Here is a 15,690-nt window from a genome sequence, read left to right on the forward strand (position 1 = left end):
AAGTGGAATATACTGACTCAACTCTATTTTAAAATATCTCATTTGCTTGCTAGTTAATTTTCAAGTACAGTACATGAAAATTTCTCTTGTAGGCTGCAAGTTTTACTATTTTTTTCTCAAAAAAATTGAGAAATCCTGATTGTGAAGTATATTTTGCAGTCATTTTATATATTTTTACCCAAAACTGTATGATCTGTCAAGAAATTTTGATGGCTTGAAGATTTCTAGAAAATGTGTTTGGACCGTCTTTCTGTATGTAACCGAATGAAATCTTGCATGTCAGTGTGATGGCCACATCTTTTAAATTATTTACATTCTTGGTATAAGGTAAAATAGTTGAAATTCAGGGCTGATTCTAGCTTGTAAGTAACTACTGCATATGACATTATAAGGTATTTTCATTAAAGCAATGGGCCATATATCTGATTACAACTGTAAATCTTTATTCAGAATCAGGTTAACACTGCCTTATACGATGTGAAATGTGTTGTTTTGTGGAAGCAGTACAATGAAAATACATAAAGTTACTATAAATTACAAAATAAATATTGCAAAAAAGGAATAATGAGGTCATGAGTTCCTTGTGATTTTCAAGCACATTGCCTCAACCTGATCTTTTGTCGTATAGTTCAGAACAAAGACGTATCCATTTTGAGAAATGTTTGAGATGAATTTTAACTCCGAAAGAAGATTGGATAGTTTCTTTTGACAGACTTAAGAGAAAAGTACCAAAAAAAAATTATAAAAGGCACCAAAGATAACTACCTTCTGATTTATTGGAGATGGGACACAAGTCAGACCACCAATTACCTCATTGAATACTGGTTCATCATTTAAATTTCATTTCTATTTAAACAGCTACTTCATTGTCAACTAGGTTTCCAAGCTTCAATAAACCTGCCAGACAACAATGGCTGAATTTGTCATTATAGCATATTTTGTAGGCTTTACCGACCAGCACACTCCCCCCTCCAAAAACAAAGCCCTTAAACAGTTAAAATGCACATTTAGAGTTCATTTGTAGCATAATCATTCATGTTTATATTATGAAGAAATATGCCAACCATGCGCCAAACAGCCTGAATGATAGGTTGTATGTTTTTTTTTTGCAGAGAAATGCCTGCTGCACTAGAACACATGCACATGATTTTGTGGTGAGATTGGATTAGCCACAATAAAGGGAAGAATCAAGAATTTGGAGACCAAGGAGGTGGAAGTTAGTGGGCTTGTTTGGCCAAGAAGAGTATTTCATTTTCCTGGCCCAAAAATACTCTTGTAATGTTACCTAGATCCATTCCTTCTGAATTCCTTTTACCCATTGGTCACGGAAACCTTGTTTGCAAAATGGAGGCATGCAAAGATTTCACCAACCAACTTGCCTCTTACTCTCACCACCATTCAATCTGGAACTTGACAATTTCTGGTCATTTTTGATTTTTTTCCTCAAATATAAGCTTCTTATTCAACCTAAATTAGGCTAGGGCAGACTCTAACATCACCGTGCATTTAAATTGCTCTTTATATTTGCTGAGATTAAAAAATTGCAAGTCAAGTCAAATCATGACTATTGTCATTGTGCATAAATAGGTGAAAGCCTACAGATGCTGGAAATTCAAAGCATCACACACAAAATGCTGGAGGAACTCAGCAGGTCAGGTAGCATCTATGGAAAACAGTAAACAGTTGATGTTTTGGGCTGAGACCTTGACTGTTACTCTTTTCCACAGATTTGGCCTGATCTGCTGAATTCCTCCAGTGTTTTATCTATTGTGCACAAGTGCAGTATGATACAGTACAATGAAAAATTTGCTTGTAAGCAGCATCACCCTACCTAGATGCAATTCACATTCTTTCAGCTACTTATACTATATTCTGAGCATGACAGCTCCCATGATCAAAACCTGGACCCTATGAGCCAAAGTATAATGCTGTGTATTGAGACACCTGGGTATATTCTATTTTTGGTGTTTTCACCCAAGCAGATGGTTTGGCAGTGGTTAGCACAAAACTTTACACTACAGGTGACCTAGGTTCATTTCTTGCCACTGCCTTTAAATTATGTTGTACCTGTGATCGTGTGGGTTTCCTCCCACAGTCTAAAGAAGTACCGATTGGTAGGTTAATTGGTCATTGTAAATTGTCCTGTGATTAGGCAAGGGCTAAATTGGGGGGACTACTGGACGGCGCGGCTCGAAGGACCGATAAGAGCTATTCCGCGCTGTAACTCATTAAAATTATTGAATCATGGTTATTAAGATTAAAAAAACGGAACATTATAGTTTCTTTGATTTTCAGGGTACTGGGTTTACTATGTACTCAATGATACAGCTATTATAAAAAACTGAAACGCGTCAATGAATCAAGATTACCAGCCATACTAGGTCTCTGCTTTCTAAAATCCAATACTAAACCAAGCTGACATTTTTTAAAGAAGTGCTACATCTCGTACCCATCAAATTACCATCTACAAATATAAAAGTGGTTGGCCAAACACTACATTGCTCGTTTCATTGGCATTTCCCAATTCTCTTCCGGCGATTTATTTTTTTTGAATTACATTATCACCGTCTCCTTAGAAACAACGAACCCTGAATGTTGCTGCAGTCAAACAGGCCGATTTACAAAAGAATCTACACTTTTGCTCTCAGCTGAGCAAATTAACCGGCAAATTGGTGTCAACTCTGAAAATTTACAGTTTGTTTTTATCAGCGTCCTGAAACCCTCGACAGCTTTGTTCAGTCCTGAGTGACTATTTACTGAAGAGTTCGCAAACTCCGTTCCTTCCGATGTGCGGTTGTCCTTTTTAATCGAGGGGAGGACTTTTGTTTTGAAAAGGAAGGCTATTTAAAATGCAAAACAAAGTCACAACAGTGAACTAAACTGAAAAACACGAAATTGCAATTGAATTAAAGTTCTCCAATTCGGCTCAACACTGATAACTCAAGGTCAGCCGTCAAATTTACATTCCTTAAATATGTTGTTTACTAAAAGCACAAGTGTAGAGGAGAAACTGACCTCATCTTGGTGACAGATCTCAGCATGTCACCCTTACAAATGCAGAACAAAAGGGCGCAACACCTTGGTGTTTAATTTACAAAATAATATTCCAGTAAATGTATCATTGAGGGGCTAATAAATCACCAGAAAGATTCGTTGCCTTAAAGAAGTTACTTAAGGTTAAGAATTGTTTGAGGGTGGGTTGGGTCAAAGGATCTGTGGTACATAAATTCAAACTCCTCGCACGGTGGCCAGTGCCAGAGTAGACATTTGCAAAGCCATCAGCAATGTGGCTAGCTTTACATTTGAGCTTGCTGTCCGTTTCCGCCATTGTCCGGACCAACTGCGAGAAACCCTTCCACAACCGCGACCGCTCGGACATGGCGCCGTCCTTGCAACGCTGGGCGCCGCTCATCCTTGACCAGGTGGCCGCGGAGGTAAGTGAGCACGCCTCGCCTGCGTAACTTAACGCACTGAAATCTTCCTCAGCGATATGGCCTTAATTTCTTGATTTCTCCATCTGCGAAGTGGAGGAGGTGGCAATTTTGGGCGAGGTGCTTTGATAAACAGCCTGTCGATTAAACATGGTCTTGAATAATTTATCTTCAGTTTGGACATTTCAGAAATCCTTCTGCATCTCCTAATAGTTTTTAAACACGTTAGCAGTTTTTTTTCTATTAGTTTCAATTCTCTTCATCTGCTGAAGAACACAACTGGAAATCCTAAATCATAATTGTTGAAAATAAACCTAACGAAACTTATTCACAAGCTCACAATCGTATTTAACAACTGCAAATCACAAAATGGAAGCAATCTCACCGAAAGATAACATAACCCAAAGGGAGAATTAATTACAGTTCTATTACAGTGCAGACATCGCTACCTGTTAATTACTAATTGACAATAATACAAGAAGCAGAATGATTTTCCCCCCAATCTCACAATAAGCTTTCTAGAGTTGATTGTATTGTACTGAAGTACAGAGGAGCCATTGACGTGTGGAAAAGTGTGGCTTTATTCAGTCAATGAGCCATTTGGGTTAGCTCACTCTATATCACAATATGCTCACTCTGTGATGAGTTCAGGCTTCCCAAACACACAACAGATTACTCAGGTAGTTTTTTTTTTGGTGATATTGCCATATTTGCTGAGTCTTGAATTAACTGTATTACTTACATCCTTCATATACATGAGGAGTAAAAATCTTTACATTATGTCTCTAAGTGTGTAATGTGCAATTTGTAGTAACTTATAATAAATATGTAGTATAATAGTATAATATTAACAGGCCAGCTAACATAATCATACCTTACATGAATCATACCTTCAGTGAAGTACAGTTCCCATATCAGGCAGTGATGCAGCTAGTCAGGATGCTCTCAATTGTGCCCCTGTGGATTTGGGGGCCCATTCAAAACTTCTTCCTCTGTCTGAGATGAAAGAGGCACTGTTGTGCCTTTTACACCACACAGCCAGACCACGTGAGGTCCTCAGTGATGTTTATGCTGAGGAACTTCAAGCTGTTCACCCTCTCAACCCCAGATCCATTGATGTCAATAGGGGCTAGCCTGTCTCCATTCCTCCTGTAGTCTACAACCAGCTCTTTTGGTTTTGCAACATTGAGTGTAATGTGTCAGGGTAATTACTTTTTCTCTACAGGCTGCCTCATTATCATTTGAGATAAGGCCATTCAATCAATCAAAATAAGCTGCAGAAATTTGTAAAATTAGCTCATCATATGGGCCGCAGCCTCCAAATTAAATTTATCAGCAAATTTAATTAGCAGATTAGATTAGATTGTGAGGACACTCAGTCCTCGTTTATTGTCATTTAGTAATGCATGCATTAAGAAATGATACAATGTTCCTCCAGTATGATATCACAGAAAAATAAGACAGACCAAGACTAACTGACAAAAAACACATAATTATAACATGTAGTTACAACAGTGCAAAGCAATATCGTAATTTGATAAGAGCAGATCATGGGCACTGTACAAAAAGTCTCAAAGTCCTCAATAGTCCATCATCTCACGTAGGCAGTAGAAGGAAGAAAAACTCTTGCTGCCATGTACCTCCAGCACCGCAAACTTGCTGATGCAGCCTCTGGATGCAACCGACCACAGCCAACTCTGAGACCGTCCGAAAACTTCGAGCCTCCGACCAGCCCTCTGACACTGAGCACCATCTCTGCCGAGTGCTTCGGCCCCAGCCCCAGCCCCAGCCCCAGCCGCCAAGCAACGGGCAAAGCCGAGGATTCGGGGCCTTCCTCTCCAGAGATTTTTCGATCGTGCAGTAGCAGTGGCAGTGAAACAGGCACGTCAGAAGTTTCACCAGATGTTCCTTCGTGCTTCTCACGTCTGTCCCCATCAAATCAGGATTGTGCACGGCCCCTACTTAACAGATAACAGATATTCATCCTTAAGTGGCTGCTGCACGCTGCTGTGAGCTGCCATCTTTTCTCCATTCTCTCCATGAGTGGTGGCACAGTCATGGGTATACAGAGAGTAAAGGAGGGGACTTAGGACACAGTCCTGAGGGGCACCTGTGTTGAGGGTCAGAGGGGCAGATGTGAGGAAGCCCACTCCTACCACCTGCCGGTGAGTTGACAGGAAGTCCAGGGTCCAGCTACACAAAGGAGGGTGAGGGCCAAGGTCTCTGAGCTTCTTGTTGAGCCTGGAGGATTATTATGGTGTTGAACACTAAACAGCATTCTCACATAAGCATCCTTCTTCTCCAGATATGTAAGGATGGTGTGTAGAGCTGTGGCTATTGCACCAACACTTTCCAACTTTGCGACTATTCTCCCTGCTTGTGTCCCAAATTATTCCTGTTTTTAGAGGAACAGTTTTTCTTCTAAATTTGGTTTGAGGAGATTTATACATTTGCCATGTGGAGAGCATTCTAACTGGCTGCATCACCATCTGTTATGGTGAGGTAGGGTAAGGGGACCTACTGCACAGGATCAAAATAAGCTGCAGAAATTTGTAAAATTAGTCAACTCAGCATATGGGCTGCCAGCCTCCACAGTATCTAGGATATCTTCAAAGAGCGGTGTCCTTTGTTAAGGACCCCCATCACCCAGGACGTGCCCTCTTCTCACTGCTACCATCAGGAAGGAGGTACAGAAGCCTGAAGACACACACTCGATGATTCAGGAACAGCTTCTTTCCCTCTGCCATTGATTTCTGAATGGACATTGAATCCATGAACACTACCTCACGACTTTTTATGTGCTATTTATTTAACAACCATTATATATATAACTGTAATTCACATTATTTCTATATATTGCATTGTACTGCTGCCAGAAAGCTAACACATTTCGTGATATATGCCAGTGATATTAAACCTGATTTTGATACTTAAAAGACATGAAATACCAATTTAAAGGCTAAGACTTTGGGCCAAACGGGTTGAATTTGTATTTCATATTTTTTACATAAGATAGGAATGAGGCCAGTTAGCCTACAAAATCCAGACTAGATCTCATAGTAACCTATTCTCTCCTGCATCAACTCCCTTCTGATCCTTCCACCTTCCATTTACCGGGGGAAACTTGCAGTAGCTAATTAAGTTCTGAACCAGCACATCTCTGGGGTGAGGGAGGAAAGCATGAGGAAAACTCGCATTGCCAAAGGGAGAACATGAAAATTTCTACACGGACAGTGCTGAAGCTTGGAATCAAATTGAGGTCACTGGAGCTGGTAGACATCAGCGGCACCTCGCCTCTGTGCATTTCACCCATCATTATTCTCCATAATTCAGCAGTGACTAAACGTAAAAAATAATGAGGACTGACTCGTGTGTGTTGTAGATGATGTAGAAAAGGGGATGGCATGGTCGCGTAGTGGTTAGTATAACTGTTTACAGGAACAATGGTCAGGGTACTGCTCCTGTTGCTGTCTGTAAGGAGTTTGTATGTTCTCCCCGTGACTGCATGGGTTTCCTCCGGGTGCTCTGGTTTCCTCCCGTAATCCAACAGTGTACCAGTTGGTAGATTAATTGATTATTGAAAACTGTCCCGTGATTAGGCTAGGATCAAATTGGGGGATTGCTGGGCAGCGTGGCTCGAGGGGTCAGAAGGGCTTATTCTGTGCAGGATTTCAATAAAGTAAAAAATTGACTTCAACTAGTTATATTTTGGCTTTAAACCATGCCATCCTGGGTCAAAATACTCATTACATTATCCTTAAGTTTTTGTCTGCATATTCATTGATCAGTTTAATTTCTTATTGTTTGATGTGTGGTGCATTTCCTGAATCTTGTAAAATATATTTTTTAAGCAATACCTGTCCAAATATGGATGGACTCAGCAAGTAAACTGGGACAATATCAAGTACCAGAAGAATATTGCAGATGAGCATCCAGCTCCGAAAGACTTACTGGATCTTATTGAAGAAGGGTCATCTATTTCTAAACAAAGAGAACAATCTAGGGCTGATCCCAATAAAAGTATTGCATATACAGAAGCTTTAAAACAGTTCCAGAAGGCCAATGACATACCTGTGACTGGAGAACTAGATAAAGCCACTAAAGGAGCAATGAACAAACCACGCTGTGGGGTCCCAGATAAAGTCCTGTCCAATGATATCGCATTAGACAATGAGACATCCACTGCCAACCAGACTGTTGGTTTCAACAACACGGCAACTGATAACAGTGACTCTAATAACAGGACTGTAGGCTCCAAAGCACGCAAGAAGCGTTTTTTGCAATTGTTATTTTCTCCCACACATAAAGTGTTGCCAGTTGACTCCAATATGGATAGTAAGGCAGCGAAAATGGCCTTTTCTAAATCAAAGCTAACGTGGCGTTTGATGGGTGAAGGTTATAGCAATCAGCTGTCTGTTGAAGACCAGAAACATGTGCTGAAAATGGCTTTTAGGATGTGGAGTGAAGTTATCCCTTTAGAGTTTGAAGAGAATACTGACTCCCCTGCTTCAATGGTCGACATAAAACTTGGCTTTGGAAAAGGTAAAGTTGATGGCTTTTTAAATGCATGTCTTAGTCATAAAGTCATTTACTAAAGCATGAACAAAATAGATTGTTATGTAACTAGATGAGCATAGTAATGAATAAATTCAATAAGTGGGATATTTTACCACAAAAATTGTGATTCTTTTTATATTCAAGCATTTTGTACAAGCTGTTTTATGTAATAGTCTGAATAATGATCAGCTAACATGAAAATCTATTTTCATTCGCTGTAGGTCGCCATATGGGCTGCACACGGGCATTTGATGGCAATGGGCAGGAGTTTGCTCATGCATGGCAATTAGGTGATATTCACTTTGATGATGACGATCATTTTACTACTCCAAGCAATAGGAATGGAATTAGCTTACTGAAAGTAAGTATTCCCCCAGCATTTTTACCCCTCATTTATTTCTGCCTTTCACTGATTTCTTGCAAATTCAATTAGATGCTCCTAAAATTCTTTGCAGAAGAAACTTGGATTGGAACTGCCAATTATCTGTAAAGTGAATCCACTTCTCTCACCTCCACAAACCAGTGATTTGTGCAGATACACTGTGCTTTCACGGAATCAATCAAAGCAGATGGTATTGTTAAAAATTGCAGTTACTTGACCATGCATATTCTGAAACTGGACGCCGAACAGGCAACGTAGAGAATTGTGCTTTAAGACACACATAGGATCAGGAAAAAAGGCAATGCCCATACTTAATGGGTTATTGAAATATACAGAAAATCACCGGTAACATTGAGAAGATAGCTAAAATGACAAAGGTCACTTTGGTCTTCGTTGGTCAGGGTTGACCATGAATGCTGCATTCCAGCTGTCTAGATATGCAAGCCAGGGCAGTACAATATGGAGAACAAGCTGTTATCCAAGTAGCAAGCCCCCCCTCTCCACGCATCTGATGAACTTAAAGAAACAACAGAAAGATAAAAAGGAAGGAGTGTTTGGGTCCAGCAATGTCACTGGAGTTGCTCTCAATGAAGGACTGCCTTAGAGACTAGTTCTGGCATTTTCCCTCGGGGGTTGCTCCTGAAGCCTTCCCCATGATTCGGTACAGCGGCAAGGGAGTGAAGGTTTGGGATCATTGTTTTCCTTCTCCTAGTTGAGCTGCCAACCCTGGCTGATGAGTCCCATTTGTCCAAAGCGACTGGTTTTAAGGTGCCTGTAACCCATCTTTGCCCCTTCTTGTGTCAATGGAATTGTGGCTAAGCCACATGTGAAGGTCAAGAGCTGCACTTGGTTGTCAGAGACTATTTGAGGCGCAAATCATTGGAACCATTAGTAAGTATTGGGACTTGTCCCCATTACCACTCCCAGCTATAACAACCTTATGGAACCAAAGATCACATTAATTAATGGAGTTTAATATATGCAATGTAAGTACTGTAAGTTTCATAGATTGCCACATTGGATAGTGATATGGCTGTGTTAACAGAATCAAACAAAGTCAGCGACAAGTGCTTAATTAGGAATGATAAGCTAAAAGAAGTAGGGTGTAACAGAACTCCATCATGACTTTTAATGCTAAGTAGAATAGGTCAATTAGGTTTTCCTAGAACATGGATTATTTACTTTGAGATATGAATCAGAAGTGCTATGATATGGGTGTGAGGTTTATTGTATAGTGTGATGGCAGAAATAATTTCCTCAATTATTTTCTTCCCATTAAACAATGGAAAGAAAATAACTCAGCAAATTAGTTGCTTGATTTCAAATGTGCAAGAACAATACAGTGATAATGGTAGCCTTTAATTATTGCTTTATAATTTCCACAGTTAAAAGTTGGGAGGAAAATTCCAACAAGGAAGAACTTCAGGAGGAAAGATAAATTACTCAACGTTTCTGATCGCCTAGTTGAAAAGGTGGCAGAATCAGATTCTACAAATAATTTTTAAAAGAGAGCTAGCTATAGATAAAGGACTTGCACAGTTATCTACACAATGCAGAAGCAAACCGCCAAACTTATTTTACATTTAGTTGTATTTACCATTTGAGAAGATCAGTAGATGGCCATGGGACAAAGGATTCTTCCCTTTCTCCAGGAAATTAAAACTAATTATGGTATCAAGAGCTTTCCAGATTGTGTATATAGATTGTGCATCTCTTCACACATCCTGACTAGGCTTTGATGCACATTTATGAAAACAACCCTGAAGGCAATTATCTTCAATATTTTAATTTATAAATTTATCTAGGATTGAAATTACAAAAGAAACATTCCCTATGTGTAAAAAAAAGTCTTTTGATTAAGTAAATTCGTGAAACATTCCAATCTGTCCAATTTTCAGGTGGCTGTCCATGAACTAGGTCATGTACTGGGTTTGCCTCATAGCTACAGGACAGGTTCGATAATGCAGCCCAGCTATATACCACAGGATTCAACATTTGAACTGGACTGGCTTGACAGAAAAGCCATTCAGCAACTCTATGGTAAGAACATGTAATTCAAATTTAAATTCTGACAGAACATGGTAATATAATTGAAACATTCAAGATATTTTCATTAGTTTGTGGAGCTAGTAAGCAAGAAGCAACTACAAAATATAGGATTTAGAGGTTTAAGTTATGCCACATACAGTGGCTTAATATAGATTTAAGCATTTAGAAACAAAATACTATTGCTGAGGAACTCTTCAGCACAAGAGATTTGGAGATGCTGGAAATCTTGAGCAAATCACATAAAATGCCGGAGGATCGTGGGTCAGGCGTCATCAATGGAGGGAAATAAACAGTTAATGTTTTGAGCTAAGACCCTTCATCGAGGGAGGAGAAGACAGAATAAAGTGGGGAGGGGGAGGAGTAGAAGCTGGCAGGCTGGTGAAGGGCAAGGTGGGTGGATGGGATGGGAAAATGATGTAAGGAGTTGGGAGGTTATGTGCAGAAGATGTACTGGGACGAATAAGACAGAATTTAATAAGAGAGGACACCGGACAGTGGAGTAACAGGAAAAAGGTGGGGATTCAGAGAGAGGTGACCTTCTCCCCACTTTTTTATTCTAGCTTCTGCCCCATTCCTGTCCTGATGAAGCGTCTTCGCCCAAAACATAAAATGTTTATTCTCCTCCGCAGGTGTTGCCTGATCTGCTGACTTCCTGCAGCATTATGTGCTATTGGAATAATTCAGATTGTCAGTCTATGTTTTGACAGATGGTGTGCATGGAAGGAATTATCAATATTTCAGGTGGAAACCCTGCATAAAGGGTTAAAACAGGTGTCACAGGGTGAATGTGAACTAAGTGGGGGAAATTGGGGGATAGGTAGGTGGGTAATGGGTGGAATAGACAAGGAGAAAAGGCAGACAGAGCCAGGTGAGGGAGGAAGAAGTGAAGATAGAGAAAAATGCTGCAATATGTGCAAAGGCTATGAGTGCTGGAATCTGATAGATAAGTGTTAATGGTACCCATTAAGAAAAGATGAAGGGCAGTTGGAGCTAGATGGAGGAGGGTATTCAGTGGGTAAAGTGTGTGGATAATATGTGAATGCATCTAGGAGAGAGAGACAAATAAAAATTGGTTGTTGGAAAGGAAACCAGGATGGGAAGGCTGGGATAGAGAGGGAAACACAGGAAGTAAAGTTTACCAGACATTGGAATTTGAGGTTTTTTTTAAGAAGAGCTTGGTCAAATACAAGATAGCTATAGCTCAGTCTTTTCACAGTCTAATTAGGGAAACACAGAACTTTGTAAAAGTAGAACTTTCTAAGCTATTTAATGGATGTGAAGATGTATGTTCAGTTTGGTTTCAAAAAAGATATCTGAATAAAAGATCTGATTTAAGTTATAGTCTTCAGAACTCAAGTCTATATTAACAAAATGCTTTTAAATGCCAATGGATGCTTCTTGGTTTGGAACAAAGAAACAATATCCTAATAAATTTCCACTGCATCCAGAGTAGGTGGAACCTATCAGTTATGAGGGGAGATTAGATAGGATGGACTTGTTTTCATTGGAGTGACCAAGATGGTATTGACTGAGATATTTATGATTATGAGGAGCACAGGGGGGGGACAGTGAGAAACTTCCCAACAACAGATTTCCAAAAATAGAAGACATAGGTTTAGGATGAGGATTAGAAGACCATTAGAGGATTTCTTCTTTTCACCAGGTAGTAGCAATTTGGAACAAACTGCCTGGGGTGGTGGTAAAGGGGAGTACTCTTAGAACAATCATTAAGTCCCTGGACAAATACACAAATCACCAAGACAACAAAGGTGACAGTAAAGATGTTAGTAAATAGGATGAATATAGATGGTTTCTTGATGTTGTCAGGGTCTGGTCTGAAATCTGCGTTCCGGGTCTTGATCCGGTCCGGGGGCTCCGGGCTCCGGGTCCTGCAGTTGTCCCTCCCATCACCCGTGATCTAGTTAGGACTCTCCTGGCTCAAGGAGGCACACCTGTAACTCATCAAGCTGCAGGTGTTTATTAGGGGCCTTGGGACTGGGACCAGGTGGGTGGTCATTTTGTTCTGTTTCCTGTTTCTCTGCCGGCGTCGAACTCTTCTCTGCATTGTTATCCTGCCCGGGCTCAGATCTACTCTTCATCACGCTTCTCTGCCCCGTACCAGTACTGCCAGGTTGGTCCGCTCCCCCACCTTTCTTCCCATGCGCTGGTCCCGCTTCTCCGCTCGTTTGTTTTGTTCGCGCGGTCGCACTGTCTGCCGGCCGTTCCCGATTTTCCCGTTATCATGACTGTTGTGTTGGTCACCCTGGACCTATGTCTGTTCCTTCCCCTTGCCTCGATCGGGCGGGTCCGGCTGACCTGCCGCTGCCCGACAGTGGTTCTGCCCATTCCTACCCCTTGTCTCCGCGGGCGGGTCCGGCCGACCTGCCACTGCCCGGCGGTGGTTCTGCCCGTTCCTATCCCTTGCCTCCATCGGGCAGGTCCGGCTGACCTGCCGCTGCCTGACGGTGGTTCTGCCCGTTCCTATCCCTTGCCTCCATCGGGCGGGTCCAGCTGACCTGCCGCTGCCCAACAGTGGGTCTGCCCGTTCCTACCCCTTGTCTCCGTCGGGCGGGTCTGGCCGACCTGCCACTGCCCGGCGGTGGTTCTGCCCGTTCCTATCCCTTGCCTCCATCGGGCAGGTCCGGCTGACCTGCCGCTGCCTGACGGTGGTTCTGCCCGTTCCTATCCCTTGCCTCCATCGGGCGGGTCCAGCTGACCTGCCGCTGCCTGACGGTGGTTCTGCCCGTTCCTATCCCTTGCCTCCATCGGGCAGGCCTGGCCGGTCTGCCACTGCCCGGTGGGGGTTCTGCCCTATCCTCCTCTTCCGCCTGAACCCTGGGAATGTGCCCCGCACCCACCTAGGGGTCCGCATCGTGCCCAGGCCTCCGGTGTTTCCGCCTGGGAGGCGGCCCTACCCGGGACAAATGTGGCCCGCCCAGGGAGGGCTCTCCGCCAGCCTAAACAGCCACCCAGACCTATCTGCCTGCCTGCCTGAACCCCGGGAGCCTGTCTACCTGAACTCGAACTCAGGGAGCCCACTCCGCTCTACCTGCCTGAACTTCGGGAGCCCACTCCACTCTGCCTGCCTGCCTGAACTCTATCTACCTGAACCCCAGCTCTACCCTTAAGTGCCATGGCATCCCCATCCTGCCCTCCCCCTCGTACTTCAGTGTCTGTGTCCTGCGTTTGGGTCCATCCGGCTGCGTTCTTGACAGATGTTCAGTCTGTTCATGGTAGTCAAAGATCATGCTTCTGTGCTGTGCAAGTCTAAAATTAATGACCCATTTTCAGAATTTATCAACCATTGCTCAGTTGATCAATATCTTTATGTAACCCATGACTATCCTCCCATCAACGATGTTAGAGACAGTAATTCCAAAATGTATCAATCATAGTATCATTTTGAGAAGGGAATGGCCACATGCGCCTCCTGCAATACCTGCATATGTCTACTGTTTTGCCTAATGGTCATTATTCACTTTTCTGACACAATGCTGTTACCATGTCTTTAGCATTGGTGGGAGAATATCAAGGCTTGCATAATAAATTGTAGGCTCCTCAAAAGTGCTGAGGATTTAAATATTGTGAATGTCCATGGATCTCTAAAGGCATCAGCTGGGATGCAAAATGCAATCGTAAGGTTACAACATAACTGTATGTAATATTATTTACTCCAGAGAAAAAATAGAGCTGGAAGTAGCAGCAAATGTTAGGAACTGGGGAAAAGAATTGCAGAGGAACAAGTGTAGGTTTGCTGGGGGTGATGGTGGAGAAGGTTTGCCTTGAAAGGTTACTTATTTACCTGGATACTTGCCATGTGGTGGTACAGAATTAAGACTTGTACTGGTAGCAGCCGATGGGAAGCTCCACCATGATAATATGACTCAAGGCCCCAGCAAAAGTCAAACTGTTGGCTAGGCAATATTGTCTTCAAATATTTCACTAGTTGGAAAAACATACCACATCAATACCAGAAATGTGTATCACAAACCAATGATGCAGTGCAGAGTCATAAACTTAGTATACCACTGAAACAGGCCCTTCAGCCCAATTGGTCCATGCTGACCAAAGTCCATCCATCCAAGCTACTTCCATTTAAAGATAAAAAGAAAACATTAGCTTTGTTACGTGAACATTAAAACATATGGTAAAATGAGTCATTTGCATCAAATCAGAACAGGATTGTACTGGGTAGCCTTCAAGTGTCACAATGCTTCTGGTGACAATATACATGCGCACAACTCACTAACCCTAACTGTACATTTTTGGAATGTGAGTGGAAACCAAAGCGGTCAGGGGCAGAAAGTACAAATTTCTTACAGACAATGGCAGGAATTGAACCCCAATCTTACAGGTAGTCCTGTAAAGTGATGCACTAGGAGCTACACTACCATACCGCCTAATATTTGGCTCATAACCTTCAAACTCATTCCTATCCATGTACCTCCTCCAGTTTTGTGGATTATTATGGTTCTTGCTTCAATCTCTTCCTCTGGCAGCTCATTTCACAAACATACCACATTTTGTGTGTACGAAAAATGCTCGTGAAGTTCCTATGAAATCTTTCTGTCCTTAAACTGTCCTGACGAAGGGTCTCAGCCCAAAATGTCAACAGTGCTTCTCCCTATAGATGCTGCCTGGCCTGCTGTGTTCCACCAGCATTTTGTGTGTGTTGCTCTCCTTAAACTGTCTTGATTCCACAATGCTGAGGGAGACAAAGTCCATTCACTTTATCTATGCCCCTCGTGATTTTGTGTATGATACTAATATATATATACCCCCTCTGGCTAATGAAATTTCTCCGCATCTGTTTGAAAGGACACCCCTCTATCTTGAGGCTGTGCCCTCTTGTCGTAGACTCTCCCACCATGAGAAACATCCTTTCTACATCTACTCTATCTAGGCCTTTCAATATTCAAAAGGTTTCACTGAGATCCCCCTTCATCCTTCAGAATTTCAGTGAGTACAGACGCAGTCATCAAACATTCCTCGTACGATAACCTTTTTATTCCTGGAATCATTGGGTAGATGCAGCTCCCCAGCCTGGGAAGGCAGTCCATCTAAGAGAGGGAAAACTGATTTCAAACTTATGCTACCTTGTGGCCATACCCACTCATGGGATAGGCTTCGGGAATAAACCCCGAGGACAAATCCAGAGCTGAAGTCCCTAAGGCAGTCCGATGTTGTCTTCAGCCTCACTCTGGCAAATCCTGCAACGACACTGGTGCTAAGCTATATCGGCCCTTGCCCCTCCTTTGGACAACATCAGTG

At 42.2% G+C, this 15,690-nt stretch overlaps 1 protein-coding gene across 1 annotated transcript in view; it reads left to right on the forward strand.

Annotated features, from left to right (window-relative positions):
- The window catches only part of LOC132379708 (matrix metalloproteinase-21-like), a 37,318-nt gene that overhangs the window by 18,690 nt on the left and 2,938 nt on the right, over nt 1–15,690 (forward strand). The window contains exons 11-15 of the mRNA XM_059947998.1: nt 1,886–1,985; nt 3,264–3,434; nt 7,283–7,973; nt 8,210–8,349; nt 10,269–10,410. Of these exons, the coding sequence (XP_059803981.1) occupies nt 1,886–1,985; nt 3,264–3,434; nt 7,283–7,973; nt 8,210–8,349; nt 10,269–10,410 (1,244 nt within the window). The remainder of the gene's footprint in view (nt 1–1,885; nt 1,986–3,263; nt 3,435–7,282; nt 7,974–8,209; nt 8,350–10,268; nt 10,411–15,690) is intronic.

Source organism: Hypanus sabinus, chromosome 22 (assembly GCF_030144855.1).
Source record: "Hypanus sabinus isolate sHypSab1 chromosome 22, sHypSab1.hap1, whole genome shotgun sequence".
NCBI classification, from domain to species: Eukaryota; Metazoa; Chordata; class Chondrichthyes; order Myliobatiformes; family Dasyatidae; genus Hypanus; species Hypanus sabinus.